The 20,819-nt window shown below is 43.1% G+C and overlaps 1 protein-coding gene across 11 annotated transcripts in view; it reads left to right on the top strand.

Moving 5' to 3' along the window:
- PDE5A (phosphodiesterase 5A) overlaps window positions 1-20,819 on the top strand; it is a 352,640-nt gene that overhangs the window by 233,073 nt on the left and 98,748 nt on the right. For all 11 annotated transcript variants that reach the window (XM_056565902.1, XM_056565920.1, XM_056565896.1 and 8 more), the window contains one exon: window positions 16,978-17,086. In XM_056565902.1, coding sequence (XP_056421877.1) covers window positions 16,978-17,086 — 109 coding nt within the window. The remainder of the gene's footprint in view (window positions 1-16,977; window positions 17,087-20,819) is intronic.

Here is a 20,819-nt window from a genome sequence, read left to right as displayed (position 1 = left end):
ACCATAGGGGCTTCCTAAATGCGGCATGCCCCCAGAGCAAAATTTGCTTCCAAAAAGCCAAATGTGACTCCTTGTCTTCTGAGACCTGTAGTGCGCCAGCAGAGCACTTTTCACCCCCATATGGGGTGTTTTCTGAATCGGGAGAAATTGGGCTTCAAATTTTGGGGGGTATTTTCTGCTTTAACCCTTTGTAAAAATGTAAAAATTTTGGGAAACCAAGCACTTTAGGTAAAAATATATATATTTTTTTACACATGCAAAAGTCGTGAAACCTCTGTGGGGTACTAAGGTTCACTTTACCCCTTGTTACGTTCCCCAAGGGGTCTAGTTTCCAAAATGGTATGCCATGTGTTTTTTTGTTTTTTTTGCTGTCCTGGCACCATAGGGGCTTCCTAAATGCGGCATGCCCCCAGAGCAAAATTTGCTTCCAAAAAGCAAAATGTGACTACTCCTCTTCTGAGACCTGTAGTGCGCCAGCAGAGCACTTTTCACCCCCATATGGGGTGTTTTCTGAATTGGGAGAAATTGGGCTTCAAATTTTGGGGGGTATTTTCTGCTTTAACCCTTTGTAAAAATGTAAAATTTTGGGGAAACCAAGCATTTTAGGTAAAAAATATATATATTTTTTTACATATGCAAAAGTCGTGAAACCCCTGTGGGGTATTAAGGTTCACTTTACCCCTTGTTACATTCCCCAAGGGGTCTAGTTTCCAAAATGGTATGCCATGTGTTTTTTTTTGCTGTCCTGGCACCATAGGGGCTCCTAAATGTGGCATGCCCCCAGAGCAAAATTTGCTTCCAAAAAGCCAAATGTGACTACTTCTCTTCTGAGACCTGTAGTGCGCCAGCAGAGCACTTTTCACCCCCATATGGGGTGTTTTCTGAATCGGGAGAAATTGGGCTTCAAATTTTGGGTGGTATTTTCTGCTATTACCCTTTTTTAAAATGTAAAATTTTTGGGAAGACAAGCATTTTAGGTAAAAAAATTTTCTTTTTTATTTACATTTGCAAAAGTCATGAAACACCTGTGGGGTATTAAGGTTCACTTTACCCCTTGTTACGTTCCCCAAGGGGTCTAGTTTCCAAAATGGTATGCCATGTGTTTTTTTGTTTTTTTTTTTGCTGTCCTGGCACCATAGGGGCTTCCTAAATGCGGCATGCCCCCAGAAGCAAAATTTGCTTCCAAAAGCCAAATGTGACTACTCCTCTTCTGAGACCTGTAGTGCGCCAGAAGAGCACTTTTCACCCCCATATGGGTTGTTTTCTGAATCGAGAGAAATTGGGCTTAAAATTTTGGGTGGTATTTTCTGCTATTACCCTTTTTAAAAATGTAAAATTTTTGGGAAGACAAGCATTTTAGGTAAAAAAATTTTCTTTTTTATTTACATTTGCAAAAGTCATGAAACACCTGTGGGGTATTAAGGCTCACTTTATCCCATGTTACATTCCCCGAGGGGTCTAGTTTCCAAAATGGTATGCCATGTGTTTTTTTTTTTTTGCTGTTTTGACACCGTAGGAGCTTCCTAAAGGGGACATGCCCCCCAAAAAACATTTCAAAAAAATGTTCTCTCCAAAATCCCCTTGTCGCTCCTTCCCTTCTGAGCCCTCTACTGCACCCGCCCCACAATTTACATAGACATATGAGGTATGTGCTTACTCGAGAGAAATTGGGCTACAAATATAAGTATACATTTTCTCCTTTTACCCCTTGCAAAAATTCTAAAATTGGGTCTACAAGAACATGCGAGTGTAAAAAATAAAGATTTAGAATTTTCTCCTTCACTTTGCTGCTATTCCTGTGAAACACCTAAAGGGTTAAAACACTGACTGAATGTCATTTTGAATTCTTTGGGGGTGTAGTTTTCATAATGGGGTAATTTATGGAGTATTTCTAATATGAAGACCCTTCAAATCCACTTCAAAAATGAACTGGTCCCTGAAAAATATTGAGTTTGAAAATTTTGTGAAAAATTGGAAAATTGCTGCTGAACTTTGAAGCCCTCTGGTGTCTTCCAAAAGTAAAAACACGTCAATTTTATGATGCAAACATAAAGTAGACATATTGTATATGTGAACCAAAAAAATTATATTTTGAATATTCATTTTCCTTACAAGCAGAGAGCTTCAAATTTAGAAAAATGCTAAATTTTCATTTTTTTAATCAAATTTGGGGATTTTTCACCAGAAAGGATGCAAGTTACCACTAAATTTTACCACTATGTTAAAGTAGAATATGTCACAAATAAACAATCTTGGAATCAGAATGATAAGTAAAAGCATTCCAGAGTTATTAATGTTTAAAGTGACAGTGGTCAGAATTGCAAAAAAGGGCTCAGTCCTTAAGGTGAAAAAGGCCTCAGTCCTTAAGGGGTTAATTTCCTATTTAACACATTTTTATTTTACCTATGTTGTATTGCCATGTATGTAAATGTCTAGACTATTAAAACATAATGTTTATGATCCTGCAGGGTAAATTACATAAACGTAAAAAATTCCAAACACCAAAAATACAGAATTTTAAACACAACGTATATCAGAAAAAAATTATAAAAAGCGATCAAAAAGTCCCATCAAAACAAAAATTATACAAGCAACCAGGTAGAAGGGGGAATCCGGCACTAGCATCACTAAGTGATGAGACAACACAATGTGGAGAATTGTCCGACCTGACTTAGGAAAACTCTGATGCGGTGGTGCTCAATATATGAGAGACAAGGGCAATCCGAAGACAAAGGGGGAGATTTATCAAAACCTGTGCAGAGGAAAACTTGCCCAGTTGCCCATAGCAACCAATCAGATTCCTTCTTTCATTTTTCACAGGCCTTCATAAAAATGAAAGAAGCAAGCTGATTGGTTGCTATGGGCAACTGGGCAAGTTTTCCTCTGCACAGGTTTTGATAAATCTCCCCCAAAGAGCTCAGACAACGGCACTCACCATTCAGGAACTGCTTTATTGAAGTAGTCGCAGCATAACAGGTACAGGCAGGTCAAGCGGTGTGGAAGCAGGGGCAACTGGTTCCACACCGCTTGACCTGCCTGTACCTGTTATGCTGCAACTACTTCAATAAAGCAGTTCCTGAATGGTGAGTGCCGTTGTCTGTGCTCTTTGTGTTTTGAAAACAAAAATGAAACAGATAAAAACTACAGATCATGGCACAAAAAAATTAGCCCTTATACATCCCTATATATGGAAAAATAAAAAAGTTATATGGCTCAGAAAACAGTTTTTTCGTGACATATTCTACTTTGTTAGTGGTAAATTTTCTTCGATACTTGCATAATTTCTTGGTGAAATAGTCAAAAATTTCATGAAAAATTTGAACATTTTGCATTTTTAGAACTTTGAAGCTCTCTGCTTGTAAGGAAAATAAACATACCAAATATATGATATATTGTTTCACACATACAATATGTCTACTTTTTGTTTGCATCATAAAGTTGACATGTTTTTACTTTTTGAAGACATCTGATGGCTTCAAAGTATAGCAGCAGTTTTCCAATTTTTCAAGTAAATTGTTCTTGTAGACCCATATTTTTAATTTTTACAAGGGTTAAAAGGAGAAAAGCCCCCAAAAATATGTAACCCAATTTCTCTCGAGTAAGGAAATACCGTATATACTCGAGTATAAGCCGACCCGAGTATAAGCCGAGACCCCTAATTTCAACCCAAAATCCCAGGAAAAGTTATTGACTCGAGTATAAGCCTAGGGTGGGAAATACCTCATCCCCCCCTGTCATCATCCAGACCCGTCATTAACATCCTCATCATCCCCTTGTCATCATCCCACACATCCCCCCTTCATCATCCCCTTGTCATCATCCCACACATCCCCTTATCATCCCACACATCCCCCCTTCATCATCCCCTTGTCATCATCCCACACATCCCCCCTTCATCATCCCCTTGTCATCATCCCACACATCCCCTTATCCCACACATCCCCCCTTCATCATCCCCTTGTCATCATCCCACACATCCCCTTATCCCACACATCCCCCCTTCATCATCCCCTTGTCATCATCCCACACATCCCCCCTTCATCATCCCCTTGTCATCATCCCACACATCCCCTTATCATCCCACACATCCCCCCTTCATCATCCCCTTGTCATCATCCCACACATCCCCTTATCATCCCACACATCCCCCCTTCATCATCCCCACACCCCCCCCCCCTTCATCATCCTCTTCTCATCATTCGCCCTCAGTGGTCTTCAACCTGCGGACCTCCAGAGGTTTCAAAACTACAACTCCCAGCAAGCCCGGGCAGCCATCGGCTGTCCGGGCTTGCTGGGAGTTGTAGTTTTGAAACCTCCGGAGGTCCGCAGGTTGAAGACCACTGCGGCCTTCAACATGCGGACCTCCAGAGGTTTCAAAACTACAACTCCCAGCAAGCCCGGGCAGCCATCGGCTGTCCGGGCTTGCTGGGAGTTGTAGTTTTGAAACCTCCGGAGGTCCGCAGGTTGAAGACCACTGCGGCCTTCAACATCATCCAGCCCCCTCTCACCCCCTTTAGTTCTGAGTACTCACCTCCGCTCGGCGCTGGTCCGGTCCTGCAGGGCTGTCCGGTAAGGAGGTGGTCCGGTGAGGAGGTGGTCCGGGCTGCTATCTTCACCGGGGGCGCCTCTTCTCCGCGCTTCCGGCCCGGAATAGAGCCGTTGCCTTGACAACGACGTATCTGCGTCGTTGTCAAGGCAACGTGACTATTCTGAGGCCGGGCCCGAAGCGCTTAGAAGAGGCCTCCCCGGTGAAGATAGCAGCCCGGACCACCTCCTCACCGGACCACCTCCTTACCGGACAGCCCTGCAGGACCGGACCAGCGCCGAGCGGAGGTGAGTACTCAGAACTAAAGGGGGTGAGAGGGGGCTGGATGATGTTGAAGGCCGCAGTGGTCTTCAACCTGCGGACCTCCGGAGGTTTCAAAACTACAACTCCCAGCAAGCCCGGACAGCCGATGGCTGCCCTGGCTTGCTGGGAGTTGTAGTTTTGAAACCTCTGGAAGTCCGCAGGTTGAAGACCACTGCGGGTGGGGGAGTTCACTCGAGTATAAGCCGAGGGGGGTGTTTTCAGCACGAAAAATCGTGCTGAAAAACTCGGCTTATACTCGAGTATATACGGTATCTCATATGTGCATGTAAAGTGCTCTGTGGGTGCACTAGAGGGCTCAGAAGAGAAGGAGCGACACTGGGATTTTGGAAAGCGAATTTTTTCTGAAATGGTTTTTGCCGGGCATATCTCATTTAGGAAGCCCCCATGGTGCCAGAACAGCAAAAAACACCCCACATGGTATACTATTTGGGAAACTACACCCCTTAGGAACACAGTGAGCCTTAACACCCCACAGGTGTTTGATGACATTGCTGTCACGTATGGGCAGGGAAGGAGTGCTCGCTAAGCTCACCCGTGCCCCTGTCCCTGCCTACTTGTCCGCCTATCCTAAATGATAGGCCCGCAACTGGTCAACAATCCCTTCCTAAATAAGTGAGGGGAGTCAAATGTCAACACTATAAAATACAATCCAGTCAGTTGTCAGGATCAACAGGGAAACAAGCAACTAACAAAGACAAACTAAACATACACACATAAAGTCAATGTCAGTCAAACCGAGTCTAGCCAGGAGTGGGAAGAGGTGCCGAATCACTATAACAAAAGAGAAGTCAGATAGGAAGCCAGAAGTCAAGTTGCCGGGTATACAAGGGAATAAGGGAATGCTAGTTACTCAGGTAATGACCAGTTTCACAGGCATCTTCCCAGTGTCTGATGCCTGGTAATATAGGGAGATGCACATGTGGTCAATCAGTAGCTAGCCACCCAGACAGCAGGGCGTAACCCGGCAACCTTGCAACAACACCTTGTCAGCACCTGTTAACCCTGCTGTTGCTGACATTTGCGTTGAAGTTGGACATGAAAATGAAAAATTTTCTTTTTTTTAACTAAATTGCTGATGTTACCCCAAATTTTTCATTTTCACAAGGGGTAATAGGTGAAAATGGCCACCAAAATTTGAAACCCCATTTCTCTCGAGTAAGGAAATACCTCATATGTGGATGTACAGTGTTCTGCGGGTGCACTAGAGGGCTCAGAAGGGAATGAGCGACATTGGACTTTTGGAAAGCGAATTTTGCTGAAATGGTTTTTGGGGGGCATATCTCATTTAGGAAGCCCCCATGGTGTCAGAGCAGTGAAAAACACCCCACATCGCACACTATTTGGGAAACTACACCCCTCAAAGAACATAAGAAGGGGTGCAGTGAGCATTTACACCTCACTGGCGTTTGACAGATCTTTGTAACAGTGGGCTGTGCAAATGAAAAATGTAATTTTTCATTTTCACGGACCACTTTTTCAAAAATCTGTCAGTCACCTGTGGGGTGTTAAGGCTCACTATACCCCTTGTTACGTTCTGTGAGGGGTTTAGTTTCCAAAATGGGGTCACATATGGTTATTTATTTTTTTGCGTTTATGTCAGAACCGCTGTAACCAGCAGCCACCCCTGTGCAAATCACCAGTTTAGGCCTCAAATGTACATAGTGCCCTCTCACTCCTGAGCCTTGTTGTGCACCCGCAGAGCATTTTACGCCCTCATATGGGGTATTTCTGTACTTGGGAAAAATTGTGTTACAAATTTGGGGGGGGTGGTCTTTATTTACATTTACCTCTTATGAAAATGAAAAGTATGGGGCAACACCAGCCTGTTAGTGTAAAAAATTAAATTTTTTTACACTAACATGCTGGTGTAGACCCCCAACTTAACCTTTTCATAAGGGGTAAAAGGAGAAAAAGACCCCCAAAATTTGTAGCGCAATTTCTCCCGAGTACGGAGATACCCCATGTGTGGCCTTAAACTGTTGCCTTGAAATAAGAGAGAACGCCATGCGCATTTGATGCCTAAACTAGGGATTATTATAGGGGTGTACCCAGATGCAAGCGTTACACGTGCCTCCTCCACCAAAAATACTGTATGTCAGTTTTCCCCAAACAGTGTGCCTCCAGCTGTTGCAAAACTCCCAACATGCCTGGACAGTCAATTGCTGTCCAACAATACTGGGAGTTGTTATTTTGACGTACAAGGCATTTTTAATTTTTATTGGGGGGGGGGGGGGGGGGGGGCGACAACAGTGTAAGGGTGTAGTGTATATGTAGTGTTTTACTCTTTATTTAGGGTTAGTGTAGTGTAGTGTTTTTAGGGTATATTCACGCGGGCAGGGGTTTACAGTGAGCAGCGGGAAATTTGCTGCATCTCGAACTTGAAGCGGAAAACTTGCTGTAAAACCCCCGCCCATGCGAATGTACCCTGGGGGTGGCACAAAACTAGTAGTTATGCAACAGCTATAGGCACACTGGTTGGAATTGGGAAACACTGAGTTAAGTAACAGACAGTGTTTCGTCACCACTGTCTGTTTCCGAACTCAGTGTTTCCCAACCCATGTGTCTTCAGCTGTTGCAAAACTACCACTCCCAGCATGTACGGTCTGGTCTGTCAGTGCATACTGGGAGTTATAGTTTTGCAACAGCATGAAGCACACGGTTTGGGAAAAACTGAGTTAGGAAACAGACAATGTTTTCCAACCAGTGTGCCTCCAGTTGTTGCAATACTACAACTCCCAGCATGCCCAGACAGCGAAGGGCATGTTGGGAGTTGTAGTTATGCAACAACTGGAGGATAACAGTTTGGAGACCACTGTGTAGTGGTCTCCAAACTGTAGCACTCCAGATTTAGCAATACTTCAACTCCAAGCATGCCCAGACTGCCCAGGCATGCCGGGAGTTGTAGTTCGGCAACATCTGAAGGGCCAGATTTTGCCGAACTACAACTCCCAGCATGCCTGGACAGTCTCAGCCAGCATGCTTTGAATTGACATCTGGAGCGCTACAGTTTGGACACCACTGTATAGTGGTCTCCAAACAGTGCCCTTCCAGATGTTGCAAAACTACAACTCCCAGCATGCTGAGACTGTCCAGGCATGCTGGGAGTTTTGCAACATCTGAAGGGCCAGATGTTACAAAACTACAACTCACAGCATGCCTGGACTGTCTGGGCATGTTGAGAGTTGTAGTTTTGCAACATCTGGAAGGACAGTGGTCTCCAAACTGTGGCCCTCCAGATGGTGCAAAACTACAACTCCCAGCATGCAAAGAGAGCCAAAGGCTGTCTGGGCATGCTGGGAGTTGTAGTTTTGAGACTCCTAGAAGTAGCAGTGAAGATAATTTTACGTCAATCTTCACTGCTGCATCTGGGACACACGCTGCCACTGCCTCCACTTGCCTGCCGCCTACTGTCAGCAGGTAACTGTCGGCGGCGGGTAATGAACTTTCACCCCTGCCCTGCGATTCGCCGGTCAGTCCTGATCGGTCAATCGTAGGGATTAGGAGGAGGGAGCACCCTGCCACCTAGCTCCTATCCTTCAGGACCATTGGGACTGTCTCTGACGGCTCCGATCATCCCTATTTTCCAGGCTATTGGGTCATCAGAGACCCGATCAGCCCGGAATCGCCGATCTGGACCCCCCCATGCATTTGCATGGGATGCCTGCTGAATGATTTCAGCAGGCACCTCGTTCCGATTCCCGTCCGGCTAGCGGTAAGACATATTGATTACCAGCTCATTGCTGAAAGGTTGCCCAGCACATGACTCTTACTGTGCAACACATTGTGGAAGAGGTTTTAAAAGCTACCCTTCCTTAGCTGCCAAGACCCTTATAGCTAAGTACTTGAAGAAGTACCCAACCCCCCCCCCCCCCCCCCCCCCCCACCGATTCCATTCTGTTGGCCCGTATTAGAGAGATTTGTTCTTTGGAGTCCTTGATGGCCTCCCTCAATAACTCTGTTCCACTGTTTCTCTCGGTCTGGGAGCCCTGGGATCGTTTCACTGCAACCGCCCTGTTCTCCTCTTTCTCTTTTCTCCCCCTTTTCTCTCCCTTTTTCTTAGCTTCCTTTCCTCCCTGCCAGTTGTGGTTGTTGGGTGTCTGTCTTTGTGTGTCTACTGTTTGTTCTCCTTTCTCCTTTCCCCTTCCTTGTATGCGGATCCTAAATCCTCTATGTCTGTAACTGTTGTTTGTGTGGTAATACGCGGACTCAGGCACTTCACGGATTACCGTGATAGTCCCAGGTAACGCCCACATTTTGGTAATGGAGACCTTGCGCGATTCTTAATGCTTTTATTTTCTTACCTTGGCTTTGCCCACTGCCTCTTTGTCACTGATTCAAGCTAGATGTGATTGGGCTTAGCCCCCTGTATTTCATGGATTGTACCCTAGGGCCCCTTTGTTTCCATTTTCAATTTTTTCTTTGTTTTTGGATTTGTGTACTTGAAAAACCTTTAATAAAAATTACAGTTTGAAAAAAATAAAAATAAAAGCTACCCTTCAAAATCTACAGTTGGACGTTGCCTCTCACTCTAACCGCTTACCGGCGCCCCCCAACCTGCAACGGTTCTGCGAGTGCGACATTCCGAAAGTTCTTGGCCTGAGTCACCCTTGCTGTGTGGACAGAGCCCACCTTATAGGCTCAGCCCCTGCCTCTTCTCAGGATCTCCCAGGGGCTCTGGGGAATCGCCCACGACAAGTCATCCTCTGCTTTCTGGACTTCAATGACAAGGTGGAAGTCCTCCTGGCCTACAGGCGCTTATCTCAACCGTTCATACTTCATGGCATGCGCCTTTTGCTTTTTGAGGACTATTCGGCAAAAGTGGTGAAATGCCAGAGGGCCTTCAGTTCCATATGCACATCGCTTTTCAAGGCCAATTATCGTTTTCAGCTTCAATACCCAGCGATACTGAGGGTGTTTCATCCTGACCGCAATATCTCTGTTTACAAGACTCCAGAGGCAGCGGCATCATCCCTGGACCGTCTTCTGGGCTCTTCCTCTTCATAGCAACGCTCCTCTAGATGCTCAGGTCACAGATCCCACTCTCCTAGAGCGACTCGTCGCTCCAGATCTGCTCCGAGGACCTCTGCCTACTCTCATGCTCCCAGAGACCGCCACAAGAGGCTCAAAGGGCCGCAAAGGGGTTATAGCAGCAACTGTCATTCATCTCCTGATTGACATTCCTTGCTACAGATATCCTGGTAGGACTTCTCCAGATTCTCCCCTGTGCTATCAGGACTACTGATTCATCTCAACTCAGGTCATATGTTTTGTTGTGAATCCTGTGACCTCTCACTCCTCCCCCCTTTTTGTTTTGATCCCCTGTATTTATTTTTGGGGTCCAGCTGACTGTTTTACCCCATCCTTACATATGCTACATAATGTGCCTTGATAGTATTTCCATGGCGCTCGAGACGCCCTAGTGGGCATTGCCGAGGATCAGGGAGTGGAGCCACTGTCTCCTTTTTTATGGAAGGCTGTTCCCTCTCTTTCTCCCTATGTCGCCCAAAAAAAGGAAGTCCCCTTACCCAGGTTGAGAGCATTCTGTCATCCTTGACTCTCTTTGGGTTTTTTGATTTTTGGTGGCCTTCTTGTGCCTTCACTTATGTTTATGTTACTGTTTATGTTCTGTACTGGTTTCTTCCCCTTATCGGGAATGGTGTTCCTACCTTGATTGTGCTGCATTTTGAATTTCTGCATGTGATTTATTGCGGGGTTCCCTGGGGATTAGCCATGTTGTGCCCTTTGCTGCTGCATCCACCTCCCTGTCTCCCCTCCCCACCCATAATTACTTATTAGTGTATTCCCCCCTCCCCACCCCCCATCCTCCCTTCACTTATTAGTGTATTCCCTGTCGGATTTTCATCATTGTCACGTTGATCTCCTGGAATGTGAAAGGCCTCCGCTCTCCACATAAACGGAGGCCATTTTTACACTTTCTGAAGAAATTACGCCCAGATATAGTTTTATTACAGGAAACCCATTTGTCAGACTCTGACTTTTTCCGGATACAGCAACAATGGGTGGGGCATGTCTATGGCTCTTAAGGTAGGGCAGGGGTCCCTATACTCATACACAAGTACTTCCCATTTACTTTTGCAGCGCATACCACTGACACTGACGGCAGACTGTCACATCTCATATTAGACCATAACGGGGAACTGCTCAGTATTTATAATATATATGCACCTAATGAGGACAATAAGCTGTTTTTTAGGGACTTAGCAGATAGGATTCAGGTGGATACCACTCCTGGGAAAATATTGGGGGGCGACTATAACTCAGTGTTGGACCCGTTAGTTGACAGGAAGAGCTCATCTCTCACCTTGGTGCCCTTTAGGTCTAAGGACTGTGTGCTTCGCCCGTTTCTGGAACAACTAGACCTCCAAGATGCCTGGCAATTGTGTGTCATCCTGATGACCGTTCGTTTACCCACTATTCCAATGTCCATGGTTAATGGTCTCACATAGATAATTTTTTCCTTAGTTCTGGCCTTGACTATCGGGTTCGAACTGTGGACATTGGAGAACTGGCACGCTCGGACCATGCTCCGGTTACATTAGTGATTCAATTTTCCTTCCCTAAGGGGACTGATATCCTGTGGAGATTTCCCTCGCTCTTAAACAGAGATGACTCTTTTGTTGACCAACTTAGGGCGTGGTGGCTGGAATATTCTGCCCAAAATGATGAACATAAATCTGACCCGAAATTATCTAGGAAGCTGGGAAGGCAGTAATGTGAGATAGATTGATAGCTCATATGTCTGCCCTTGCCCAATTTACTTTAGCTAGTGACAAACTGAGGGAAGCGTATGCCCATTTCTTGCATTCCCCAACTGAAACGAACAGGGAGTAGTGGAAACCAGCTCGGTCCCATTTCGAATTATGGCTTGATCGCCGAGAACATCTCCGGCGGTCCCAATTCGAGGTAGACCTATTTCATTTTGAGAATAAGGCAGGTCGCCTCATGGCGCGCCTGGCGAAAGGGCGATACCCACCGTCCCACATACTGACATTGAAATATGATTCCGGAGTACCTCAATCTAATCCCCACCTTATTAATAAGATCCTGGGCAATTTCTACTCTAATCTGTATAACGACTCTCCTTCTGATCTCTCTACCAGCGAACAGTTTTTACATGGCATAGATATGCCCACTATGACATACGACCAGCTGGATATTATCCACGCCCCATCACTGAGGAGGAAATTAGAGATGTTGTACGTCTTCTTCATAATGGTAAGGCCCCCGGCCCGGATGGTTATTCCGGGGAATTTTACCCCAACTCTCTCCGGTCCTTGTCAGGGTTTTTGCTGACTCTGTGTCCTCTGGGTCGCTTTGCAAAGAAGCATCACCAGCTTAAATAAAGGGGCTTCCCAAAGCCGGCAAGGATCTCAGAGACCCGGGCTCTTACCACCAGATTTCTTTAACAAATCAGGATGTTAAAATTCTTTCCAAAATCCTTGCAGAAAGACTTTCCCGATTCCTTTCTGCCATAATTGGTTCCCATCAAGTAGGTTTCCTTGGAAACCGATCAGCGATCCGCACTGTTTTAGCAATTTTGGACAGGTTGCAGCACCAACCCCATCCTGGAGAACCACCGGCATTACTGACATTGGATGCTGAAAAAGCTTTTGACAATGTCCGGTTGGGGTTGGTGCTGGACAAGATAGGTTTCCAGGGAGCATTCTGTACTTACCTGTCTGGAGTGTATCATTCTCCAGTGGCGAGGGTTTACACTCAGGGCATCCTCTCAGCTCCCTTTCCTTTGAATAAATGGACTCGACAAGGCTGCCTGCTCTCGCCTCTTTTATTTATCCTTGCCATTGAACCCTTAGCTCGCTTCTTATTATCTTCCCCTATTTGTACGGGCATCACGGTGAGGGGTGAGGAAGTTAAACTGGCTATGTTTGCTGATGATATTTTGCTATTTCTTGATAGCCAGGTCTCCTCATTACAAGGCATTCTTGATCACTTAAAAAGTTTTGGGGACTTTTCAGGTTATAGGATAAATGTCTCCAAATCGGAAGTACTGCCACTGGGCCCCTCCTCACCTCATAAGCTTCAGGATGTATCAGGTCACGGGATCAGGGTGGCCTCTTCCTTTGTCACGTATCTGGGCATCAAGGTGGGAAGAACGCCTGATAAACTGTTCGCTAAAATCCGATCAGAATTACTCACTTTTATGGGCGGATGTCTCTTGATAAAAATGATAAGCTTCACACGTCTGTTATACCCCTTGCAGACCTTACCTTTCTTGTTATGCCATGAAGATGTTAGACGTTTGAACTCAAGGTTCATGAAATTTGTTTGGATGGACAAAAGACCAGGTATAGCGCTTCAACAGCTGATGTTGAGAAAACAGGAGGAGGGACATAGCTTTCCTAATGTTCGAGGCTACAACCTAGCTTGTTTATTTTGATTCACTGTAGACTGGATCCACGGCTCCTCCTTTCATGCCAACTATTGGATAGCAACGGACTTGGTGCCCCAGTGGAATCTGTTGGCCCTTCTCCACATGACTTCCAAATTCCAAATTACGACCTCTGGTGAAACATTCGGTTCTTTTACGAGACGCCATAGTGGCATGGAGGGAGGTCCAGAAACTATTCCACCTTCCTTTTCTAGTTTCCAAATATCACCCCTTGTCTGGCCATCCAGAGGCCCCTCAGGGTGTTTTCTGCTGTACACTGTGGGCAGAAAAGGGTCTGAGATCCAATCGGGAATTAATTGATAGGCCAACTAAGAGCACGCTGCCTCCGTCATCTCTACTAACTAAATTTTAACAGCCTCCTTCCCATATGCTCCCTCTGAATCAACTGTTTTTTGTTTCTTGCCAGTCGGCTTATGAATCTCGATAAGGAGTCCCCTGACCATGCCTTAGATTATTTGATTGTCGACAGACCGCGTAAAATCTCTATTTCTTCAATATACCCGGTTATTAGGAAGGTGCTACTTAAAATAAACCCAGACAACCTATTTTCCTCCTGGTTCTCCTGGATACCGGACTATGACATTTCCGACTGTATTCTAAGGAGCTAGGACATAATTCGCCGTTGTATTGCTAATGAACGATGGCGTGAAACATACTTCAAGCTTGCACATAGGGCACTCTATGGTTTCAATTTCCTACCATCCCCCGACTTTCCTGACAGGATAAGGGCCTACCCGAAATGTTCTGCCCCCCTGACTAACCTTTGGCACGGTGTCTGGACCTGCTCCTTTACAGGAGCATATCAGCAAATGATTCTATCCTTTGTCAAGGACACGTGGAATTTGACTTTACCTTGTACTCCTAAAGCGCTGCTTTTCCAACAATTTAGACCCCCGGATGGTGATCCAACAGTCCTGCCCCGGGTTCCTCCTCTAGTGCATATAGCTCTACATGTAGCGCTTTGTTGTTTGTTCACCTCCTGGTTGTCTGCCACCACCCCAACGTTAGCAATGGTTATAACACAGTTAAAATTATACTGTAGAGTTGAATGACTTGATACTGAGCGTCACATAAACACACAAACCGAGAAATTGTTTGAGAAATGGAAGGTCTTTATTCTTTCACATTATACTCCAGCAGAAATTGCAGATATAGTCCTACCATTTAGCTCAACAGAATGATACTGCCTGGGTTCTCTGGGAGACACGATAGGTGCCTTACGTTTACCTCCATTCTCGTGGTCTGCTTCTAAATATCGGTGAGCAGAATGGGGGGATGCTTTCTATGCTATTTCTGTATTTTCATTTAGCCATGATACCCTGTTTGTGATAACTTGTGTTTCATATTAATGCTCCTTATATAGACTTAGTACCTTTCGGATGGCTCCATGTTAGACTTTTGTGGACATCTGTAGTGGACTATCCCCTTCCTCGGGAGTACAACCCCGACTGCTATTAACACTGTTTTACGGGACTCTAAATGTGCTTGCACATTGTTTATTGCTGGCTATTTTGCTAGCACTTGTTTTATTTTGCTCTTATTTTGTTCTTATTCATGTTTTATGTCTATTTGAAAATGCAAATAAAATGTGTTTGAAAAAAAAAAGACAAGGGGAGATTTAGCAAAACGTGTGTAGAGGAAGAGTGGTGCAGTTGCCCATGGTAACCTATCAGATTGTCTTTCATTTTTCACAGGTCTCTTCAAAAGATGAAAGAAGCCATTTGATTGGTTGCCATGGGCAACTGCATCACTCTTCCTCTGCACAGGTTTTGAAAAATTTCTCCCAAGGTGTCATTTTTACCCAAAAGTGCACTGTGTAGAAACGGACAGTTTTTGACAGCCCCCAAAAGTGTGTGTTTGTTTTTAAATTTTGCTCCACAGATAATTTTTGGGGGATTTTAACGTAAGTTTTGTGGTAACATGAGTGATGTCATTACAAAGTACAATTGGTGGTACAAGTCCTCATATGGGTCTGTAGGTGGAAAATTGAAAGTGCCATGGCTACTAGATGGTGAGGAGAAAAAAACGTGAAAAAGTGCAAAAAAAAAAAAAAAAAAAGCTGATGTTCTTAGTGGGTTAAATGGAATTCCTTTTCATTATAAGAGTGACATTCCCTGGAGTCACTGTTACAAGTTGAGTGGAGGGATAATGACTAGAGGTCTGGGGTCCAGATGCTACTACTGTGGTATATTCTTTCATTTAGTAGTATTCAAGCTGAGGGTTTAATTCTATTTAAAGCATTTGTTATAGAAGATGCCACTTTGTTGTATTTAATCCAAATTTTCTGCAGCTGCTTGTGTGAGACTTTTTTCCATTCGGTTAAACTGTGTTTGTTACAAGCTTATATAAATAGAGTAACTGCTATTTGAAATAGAAATATGATCTTGGAAGGCTTGATAGTTTGTCTGTTGGAAATGACCTCTAGCCTCATGCTGTGTGTGATTTCACTAACCTTTGCACTCTAGTCGGGCATGTTGTAGTTTCTGTTGTATTGTATCTGCGCAACAGTGACACCTGCTGGTGAACTTCACATGCTTAGCACAGTCCTAAAATACATGGTAGGTACAGTATATGGTATCCTTTTCTTAGAAACATGTAAAAAGTTGTTTTTATTGGCAGTAACACTTTAAGGCCCAGATGGTATGTTGGCAGAAGGGGTTAAAAAAGAAATAATGCTGCAATGTTTATTCTTGCATGATGCCATATAACACTTTTAGAGATCCTGTGAAGTTCATGCTAGTTTAGAGAGGGACCTACACAATATTAGGTAGGTGATGTTAATGCTATGACTGATCAGTGTGTATGTTTGTGTGTGTGTGTATATGTATATGTGTATATATATATATATATATATATATATATATATATATATATATATAAAACCACATACACATTACATTAGAAACAGTAGGGACATAAGACTGTAAAAACTGACAGAATTGATAGTAAACTTTGATTTTAAAAATCCAATGCATGTTCCTGTACCAGCAGTATGAGACGTGCTGGTCTTTCAAGCAGAGACGTACCATTACCAGCCTTTGCAATGCTTACTTACTAGGAATGTGGAGGTTTTCTGCTGATGCAATGTAATTGCCATCAATTATTAGCTATTCAAAAACATCTCCAACTATTCAGTAGAGGTTTTGTTAAAACTGCAAGATAAGCAGAGAGACATGAAAACATACAGATACTTAAGTAAGTTATCTAGGGCAGCACAATTACAGTGTAAAGCCTCAGAAATCTTCTGAAGGTCCTTTTCAAAGAGAATGGATTTTTAGATCTTAATAGCAAGATGTTTCACGTGCATGGCATGTACCGTACTTATGACCCTTTTTTTTTTTTGCTTTCTCCCCAAAAAAGTGCTATGAGATTTTAAGTATTTTACTGTACTAGCAGCAAGGACTTGATTCAGATTGTGTTGACATTCAGTACATTAACTTTTTTATTTTTTTATAGTCATTTTATTACTAATTATAATTTATTGGGGGAGATTTATTGAAACCTTTTCAGAGGAAAAGTTGCTGAGTTGTGCATAGCAACTAATCAGATCGCTTCTTTCATCTTTCAGAGGCCTTTTCAAAAATGAAAGAAGCGATCTGCTTGCTTGCTATGGGCAACTTAGCAACTTTTCCTCTGGACAGATTTTGATAAATCTCCCCATTGTGTTTTTATACAGGGATTATGATGTAAGCAAAATCAATTACATGTATGCCCAGTATGTGGCAAACACCATGGAACCACTCAACATACCGAATGTAAGCAAGGACAAAAGATTTTCATGGACAGTAAGTAAAATAAAAATTCACTATTTACAGCAGCAGCAAAATTGTAATAAAGAGCAGCATAAAGACATGTGAACAATATCATACATACTGTAAGGGCCCATTCACACTAGAATTATGAGCAGAATTCTGCTCAGAAATCCCGCTGCATGAAGCTAATGTTGACCTGTGCACCCTTCAGCATTTCCACAGCGGAATTTCCGGAATCTGGGCTCTGCGGAAAGAATGAAGAATCACCATGTTCTGTTTTTAATTGAATTTTATGCAGACTGCAATTCCGTCAGTGTGGAGAGTGTGTACATGGATTTTCTGTCCAGTTTTCTTCAAGCAAAAATTCTGCAGTGTTAATGGGCCCTTAGTCATCAAATGAGTAAATGAAGGTAAAGGGAATATATATAGGAGTATTACTATTGCTGTATTTATGCATGAATTAATGTTTATACAGTATATGTAAAAAAAATTGTTAAATTCAATTTTTATTTTGTATTTATTAACAAAATATTTACACCTAGCAGGAGAATTAAAGTGTATATAAAATGCTGACTAATTTAAAGGGGTATTCCGGGCAAAAATATCTTATCACCTATCGAAAGGATAGGGGATAAGATGTCTGATCGCGGGCCCCCCGCGATCAGATATCTTATCCCCTATCATTTAGATAGGGGATAAGATGTTTTTGCCCGGAATACCCCTTTAATGAATATTTTAATTGACTTAATTTTACTGACCCTCAGCTTTAGCAATTATAAGAGTTTGTTTATGAGTATGATCTGTTTATTTCCCCTATTAACCTATAGTAAATATGTAATATCTCTATTTTATACTGCATTGAATAGTGTAGCTTCCATGAAACAACAGAAACCTGACTGAAAAAAAGGAAAATATGAATTGAACCTTAAAAGGAACTGTTTGCTCTGCTGGCCTGCCTTTTTTGAACTCTGTTTTACATTATTCCTCTGTTATTCCTCTCATAAATTTATGAATCAATTCACAACTGAGTGTTAACAGAGTTGTGCCCTTACACAGTCTGACATTTTCCAGTCTGTGCAGCCAGTGTCAAATGAATGAGATACGGTTACGGTTTTCACTCCCCCAGCCGGATTCGGTGACCGTATCGCCAAAATATAGTGTGAACCATACATTTTGACGATACGGTCACTGGATCCGGCTTGGGGAGTGAAAACTGTAACCGCATCTCATTCATTTGAATGAGATGACCGGAGTCAGATAGTGACTCCGGTCGGCTCATTTTCGCCCCGTATCCAGTTTTGTGTCCGGACCTAAAACCGTGGTATGCCGCAGTTTTAGGTCCGGTCACAAAACAGATACAGGGCAAAAATGAGTCGACCAGAGTCACTATCTGACTCCGGTCAGCTCATTCAAATGAATGAGATACAGGCCAGATAAGGGAGCGCCTGGTTTTCATTCCTCCCAGCCGGATCTGGTGACCGTATCGTCAAAACGTAATCTGAACCCACACTCACTCTGTTTAGGGATACACTCCTATGACAAGGTGGATGGTGATGCCGAGTTGTCAACTAGAACAACAGAGGAATACCACAATCAATAACTCTAAGAATTTTATTTCTTGGGAATAAATCAGGTCAGGAAAGCTGACAGGTCCTCTCTAATAGTTATAACACAAAATATTGGTCCTGCATTCTATTTTTGTTTGCAAGAACGAGTATAACACCAGGCACTGCTAATCCAATATAACAGCCTCAATGCATGGGAGGAAAAGCACTGCTGTGACCTTCAGGGCAGATCTTCCTAGCTACGTGGAGGTGCAGACCAAACAGGTAGATAATTCAAATATCAGAGTTAGACGAAGAGAAAAGAAGTCGCACTCACCACTGGAAGCAGTATAAAAAGTCTTGTCCTTTATTCACACCGGCAGAGTGGAAAGGTAAAATGCGGTCACACACGCGGGGAGTGAGAGCAGCCGCTCTCAAGATGCGGGGGCACACCACCAACGGCAACTAGTTTCGCGTCACAGACCTGACGCTTCTTCCGGCCAAACAAGGTGTACAATTCAGTTTAGATGCTATTTAGAGAGCTACTTCACAGAAACACACTAAAATATTACTTTTATTGAACCGCTAAAACCACCAATAAAAATTGGCCATGAAGAATAAATACAAAAATCATACCATAAATGTATACCATGGAAAACAGATAATGTTACCAAGTCCTGTACCAAAACATGGACTGAAGCAACCATACAGCAAAAGCATGGTAAGTAATTCCATAAAAAATTTGAATAAACCTGCTCCCAAATATGGAGTGTTACGCAAGGGTACATATGAGTAAATTATACTTTGATAAGGAAAGATGGGGGGGGGAAAGAGGAGGAAATTGAGCACGACCTAGGGAGAGGGGGAAGGGCCTATGTGAGTCGGGCCCTACCTAAAGTCCCTAAATGGATAATGAACCCCTAGTGTTACCCCTAAGCCTAGGCAGGGTGGTCCGTCCTAAAAAAAGATGGGCCCACACAAGAACCTACCCCTGCACCTTCCTGACCTGGCCCTACAATAGAGACATGTCTGAGGCTCTCTATCTCACTAGATAAGTACTAGCTGTACTGGTAGGGATGGGAGAAGGGAAGATAGTAGGGCCTAAAACCCAGCACAGCCTACCCTATTGATGAACCTACTCAGCTGTAGATGTGGTTTCCCTAGATATCAAGTTCAGGACTTCATGATAACACAAAACAGACTGATCAACATAACAAATAAATGTCATATATCAATATACCATTGAATGATAAACCATAGTGACTGAGTGAGGTACTCAACTGAACTCAGTAATAGAGAGTCCAAAAAACACACTTTAGATTTAGATAGTAGCCATAATATCATATGATAATGCACCTTTAGATGATAACACAATAATAACTAAGTAAAGTACTCATCTGAACCCAGTGATTTTTCATATGAAGAGTAAAGGGTATATTATATAAATCATACCCTCACATACAATCAATACTGGCATGAAAAATATTAACTTGAAAACCAAAAAAACTAAAAAATCTTCAGGTTTTACAAGTAATTTACACTCTTTGACAAAACTCCTCAGTTAGGGAAACAGTTTAGCTTGTAACAATAGAGGGAGTTACACAAAAATGCGTAAACCAGTGCATGTGGATGTTTTTGGCTTCTGATCACCCCCTTATGTGGATGGGGCTTGAGGGGCTCACATTCTGAAGATGAGACCTATCTATTTATAATATATCCCCTGGATATGCCATAGGTGTAAAAATAGGAATACCCCTTTAATATCTGATATTGGTTTGATGTAATCCTTGTAGAATTGAGTTAAATGCCCTCATGTAAATTTGAGGAAATGCATTTGACTATTTATGAATGACGTGCTCCGAACGCACGCTAACATTTCCCTTTTTCTCTGCTCAGGCCATCACTTTACGTTAGCTCTACAAAATGTGAGCGTGGTTTTCTACTTTTTTCACAATCCGATTTATAAAAGTGTTCACCCTATTTTGGTGCCTTTTTTTTCGCTGTGATTTTCCACTTTTATTCAGATACACATTAAAGATAACATCTAAGTTTTACCGCAAAGTAATGGCCATAAAAAGTAAACCTCACAACATAAAAAACCAAAACAAAAAATATAAGCAAAACATTAATAATTTTCTTTTTTTGGTTTCATATTAATAAAGAGTGTTAATACAAAGTACAGTTTGTATCACAAAGAAACAAGCCAAATGTGGCTCCTAGGA

The sequence above is a fragment of the Hyla sarda genome, chromosome 1 (assembly GCF_029499605.1).
Source record: "Hyla sarda isolate aHylSar1 chromosome 1, aHylSar1.hap1, whole genome shotgun sequence".
Classification (NCBI taxonomy): domain Eukaryota; kingdom Metazoa; phylum Chordata; class Amphibia; order Anura; family Hylidae; genus Hyla; species Hyla sarda.
The sequence above is the reverse complement of the archived record's forward strand: the minus strand, read 5'-3'. Positions and strand labels throughout refer to the sequence as shown.